Source organism: Myotis davidii, unplaced genomic scaffold (genome assembly GCF_000327345.1).
Source record: "Myotis davidii unplaced genomic scaffold, ASM32734v1 scaffold496, whole genome shotgun sequence".
In the NCBI taxonomy this organism is placed as follows: Eukaryota; Metazoa; Chordata; class Mammalia; order Chiroptera; family Vespertilionidae; genus Myotis; species Myotis davidii.
In genome coordinates this window covers 5,863,755-5,868,150 of record NW_006289398.1, presented here as the reverse complement: position 1 = coordinate 5,868,150, position 4,396 = coordinate 5,863,755, and the positions used below count along the sequence as shown (strand labels likewise).

General features: G+C 53.1%; 1 protein-coding gene across 1 annotated transcript in view; it reads right to left on the bottom strand.

Moving 5' to 3' along the window:
- Positions 1-2,943: 2,943 nt before the first annotated feature.
- The window catches only part of ITGA1 (integrin subunit alpha 1), a 100,413-nt gene continuing 98,960 nt past the window's right edge, over positions 2,944-4,396 (bottom strand). The window contains exon 30 of the mRNA XM_015562608.1: positions 2,944-3,333. Within this exon, the coding sequence (XP_015418094.1) occupies positions 3,289-3,333 (45 nt within the window). The 3' untranslated portion in view covers positions 2,944-3,288. The remainder of the gene's footprint in view (positions 3,334-4,396) is intronic.

Below are 4,396 nucleotides of genomic sequence, written 5' to 3'. Positions count from 1 at the left end.
CAGCACATTTTGTCAAAGAGATCTCCGTCCGCAACTTCATTTCAAGAACAATTACAGCAGAAAACATTCAGAGATTCCATCGCCCAGGAGCCACTGCTCAGGGAGAACCACTGAGCACAGAGGGCCAGCTGCGCCCTGGGGCTCACGCTGAGGGAGAGAAGGTTGATGCTGACGAAGGGGGACCGTCCCCTGCCGCCCCCGCTCTGCGTCCCCACGGAGGCTGGAGAGCTGCGCTGTGGGCGTGGAGCAGGCCTCACGTCCACATCACGCACCCTGGCTCCAGCCGCACCCCCTCCTCCCCGCCCCCCGCAAGGCCCGGGGCATTCTGTTAATGTTTTAGACACTGACAGGGAAGCATGGGGAGCTGGGCGCTGTGTCTGCGGGGCTTGAGATCAGTAGGTTAGGCATCGTTTGAGGTATAATCACTGTGTTTGCCTCTGTGTGTATGTACAACGTGTTAAATCTCCATATCTATCTGCCTGTCTGTCCATCATAGTCATTCGCCTCAAGAAGGGGCCGACAGACATTTCCGGGGGTTTTGCAAGCCGGTGAGGGTCCTTTTGGGAGTGGCCATGGCTGAACTGGTTAGAACCGGGAAATGGGACAATAATGCAAAAATGTTTCCCTTTGGAGAGAGAGTTGTTAAAGAATTTACCCACACATCATGGCTGGGTCAAGGAAGGGACATCACAGTTCATTTCACAGGGTAAGCAATAATCAACTCAGAAAGTATCCCGCAATTGAACGTAGCTAATAACTTAATAAACAGGCGTAAGTTCCACCTACTTTTCCTATTAAATAGCTAGAAATTAAATGATAAAGTTGAGTCTATTTCTGACTCACGGACTACGCTAGGATGTTTGTAGGAGGTACTTGGGGAGGGAGACCCGTGGCCTTATTTTTAGTTGCAGAACTGGATGCTCACGTTACACGCTCATGAAAATGAAGCAAACTTTCTTTTTGGTGTGGCTTTTCTGTGTTTATTTTCTGTAAACTGCCCCTTGGTGCTAGTGAGGTATTTTGTATGGACTCTGTGCCTGTGTGCCTGTGCGTGTGTATTCATACACACAAACACGCGTACACACAGAGACACACATAAACCTCAACAAATGATTACATTTGGGAAATGGGGCATCAGGCTCATTAAATATTCTGCTTAAAACCCAGACGTGACATGTGAGTGACGGGCCCAGCAGCCCTTCCTCTCTCTCTAAGGAGTCCCAGCGCCATCCTCTCCGCTCCCTTTGCGTGCAGAGCGTGTGGTCTAAGTGCGCACCCCGGCTCAGGGGCCGTGTGAATGCCACCTTCCCCGCCGGCTCATCTGGGACGCGTGAGCCCAGGGCGGCGCTGCGGGGCCGCTGTGCGTGTGCGCCGGTGACTCTGAGTCAGAGGCCGCGCTTGGCTCAGCAAAGGAAGTCGTGTTGGGAGGGAGGAGGGTTTGGATACCTGGAGGGGGTGGGGGTGGAGAAAACTCCTAAGTGGACAGCTCTGCAGCCACAGGCGGCGGGCGGAGGCCAGCTCGGGGGAGACCTAGCCCTTCTCCCGGCTGTGATGACCTTGGAGGCCTGGCTTTGACCTTGACCACAGGATCGCAGAGGTCCATGCGGAGAGCCATGGGACCGCTGACCCCGAGGCCCCAGGTAATTCCACAGAAATCAGTTTTAAAAAATGAAAGCCAGGGCCCAGCCAGCGTGGCTCCGTGGTTGTTAACCTATGGACCAGGAGGTCAGGGTTTGATTCCCGGTCAGGGCACAGGCCCGGGTGGCAGGCTGGATCCCCGGTGCAGGGCATGCAGGGGGCAGCCGGTCAGTGATTCTCTCGTCACTGATGTTTCTCTCTCTCCCGCTGCCTTCCTCTCTGAAATCAATAAGAACAAATTTAAAATAAAAAATGGACCCAGGGCATTTCACGCCTTTGCTGATTTGGAGAGAAGCGGAGCCAGGGCCTTCTGACGGCTGCAGGTGCCGGCCAGTCGGAGGGAAGAGGGGGTCGCTGCGGAGGCCCCAGCACAGCTCCAGCGGCGGGTACCTGGGGGCCGCTGTGCCCGCGTCGCCAGTTGCCCGGACGTGCAGCAGCCGGAGCTCAGGCCACGTGAGCCCCGCCGTGACGCTGCCTCGAGAGCAACCACACACCCCGCGGGTGGCATCTTTCCGTGGGCTGAGGGGTCAAACCCGAGGTCCCCCGAAAGGCGTTTCTGGAGTCCTGGGTGCTGCTCGGGCCGCGCCCAGAAGCCTGGCTTCCCGGTGACATGCAAGGCGGAGGGAGGCCCCTCCCGGGGTCCGAGGCTTGGACAGCGAATCGCCTTCAGAAACGAAGGCCAGCCCCCCCCCCCCCCCCACGCCGGGGGCGGGGCGGCCGGACCGGGCCGGGGAGCTGCTGCTGAGCGGGCTCCCTGGGGGCCTCTCCCGTCCTCAGGGCCGTTCCCGCTGCGACGTCCCACTCAGAGTCCACGTCGGCGGGTCCCACGCCCGACGCGGCTTGTCATGAGGACTCGCTGCCGGGACACGAAGCTGCTCTCGGGGATTTTGTTTGTTGGTTTCAGTAGGAAAATGTGAGCTTCGAGCTCAAGGTCAGGATGAGGCATGTTGTGCCAGAGCTTACGGAGCCCGTCAGTGCGCTTGCTGTTAAACCATCTTCCCCGATTTCCCAGCCACGGACAGTCTCAGCGCACTCGCACGAGTGTCCAAACGCTTTGGGAAGAGAGCCCCCGAGGACTGAGTCCAAGGCAAGGCTGCCGAACGCATGGTTCTTGGCGGTTTAATTCCGTCTCGGTCCACGATCGCCCCCACCCGGGAAACGTTCTCCACTGGGAGCGGGGGGCGTGACCTTCTTCAGTTAATTTCTTCCTCAGCATTTACCAAGGCTCACTTTCATGCTGGTGTATATTGAGGAGGAGTCATTAAAAAAAAGCTTAACTTATAATGTTCTGAACGTAAATGTTTCAATGACCATAAAAACCTTTCTATGCATTTCTTAAATACTTTGAATGGTGACTTCATATATAAACATATTTCTACAGGTTACTCTTCATCTTCAAAATGCTGTCTGCTTAAATACTCAACAAAAATGAGTAATTATTTAAAAATATTTTTATCATTTTATAAAATATATATATGGTATTGCTTTTGGATCTTGCTTGATCTCTTCATTTTCCAAGTGATTAACCCTGATGGATTATATAAACTTATGTGACTGTCTTTAATTATATTTATAAATTTCTTGTCACATATTTGAGGCAAACCTGAGGAAAGATCATTGAATAATTATTTTTTTCTCTTGTAAAATATTTCATTTCTCCATTTTCTTCTTTAGCGGTCTTTTGAAGAATCCAGCCTGTTGAGAGAATACCCAACATAACACAATTAATAACTTGAATTTAAGTAATAAATACCAATCTCCTTGCATAGAAATTGATTTACTACGACCTTAACAATTCTGGGGATTCGGATAATTAAACATAATTGAGAGGGCCTTTTTGTCCATTGACCTACAGAGAAATACGGAATGTCAAGAAATGCTATCACATTACTAAGTCATTGTTAGCCTGTCCGTGGGTTAGTGCAGCACCTCCCAGTGATCACTGGTGCAGGCAGAGAAGTAACCTCCAGGGCCCGGGGAAACATTTTGGGACACATGCACCCGCAGTGAGCTGGCGCTGTCTCCACGCTGCCAGCGTCTTTCCCCAGGGACGTGGCAGAGAAGTTCCTCCTACACCTATGCGGGCACGTGCGGTGCGGAGAGCATGGACCAGAGAAGGAAGCCAGAGTAGCAGGCTCTCTCTGCCAGGAGCATGTGAGCGGGGCAGCCGCGTTCTGTGCCAAGTGGCACCTGGACACCGCTGAGCCGGGCCTCGGGTGCCACCGGGTGGCCACGCTCGGGATTACACGCAGAGCGCGGCTCTCTGACAGGGAAGAGCCGGAGGTTTGGGAAGGCGGACAATTCCGTCTTGGAGACGTTGCTGGACAAAAGCTACGGACTCTAGTTACTGACCTAATTGCTACTGACCCTTAATGTGGTTTTGTTCATCTTCTCCTCTGAGGGTCACTCCCCCCAAAAGAGGAAGGTGGTCACCTTTAGAGAGTCAGAGTGGTCGGAACTGCCGACAATTTGATGGAGAGACATTCGTTGCTTAAAGCACTTGCTTCAAAGATAATCCTGTCGCTCAGGTATTAGAAACATGGGTGTGGAGGGGAGCGGAGTGGGGGGCTGGGTGAAAAGGGAAGGGACTGAGAAGTGCAGATGGGCCGTTACAACAGGAATGTAAAGTACAGTCAACAGTGTCTTAACTATGGATGGTGTTGGGGGGGGGTGGTGCTGGAAATATCGGGGAGCACCTTGTAAAGAACAGGACTGTCTGACCGCCATGCGGTACTCCTGAACCCAATACAGAATAATA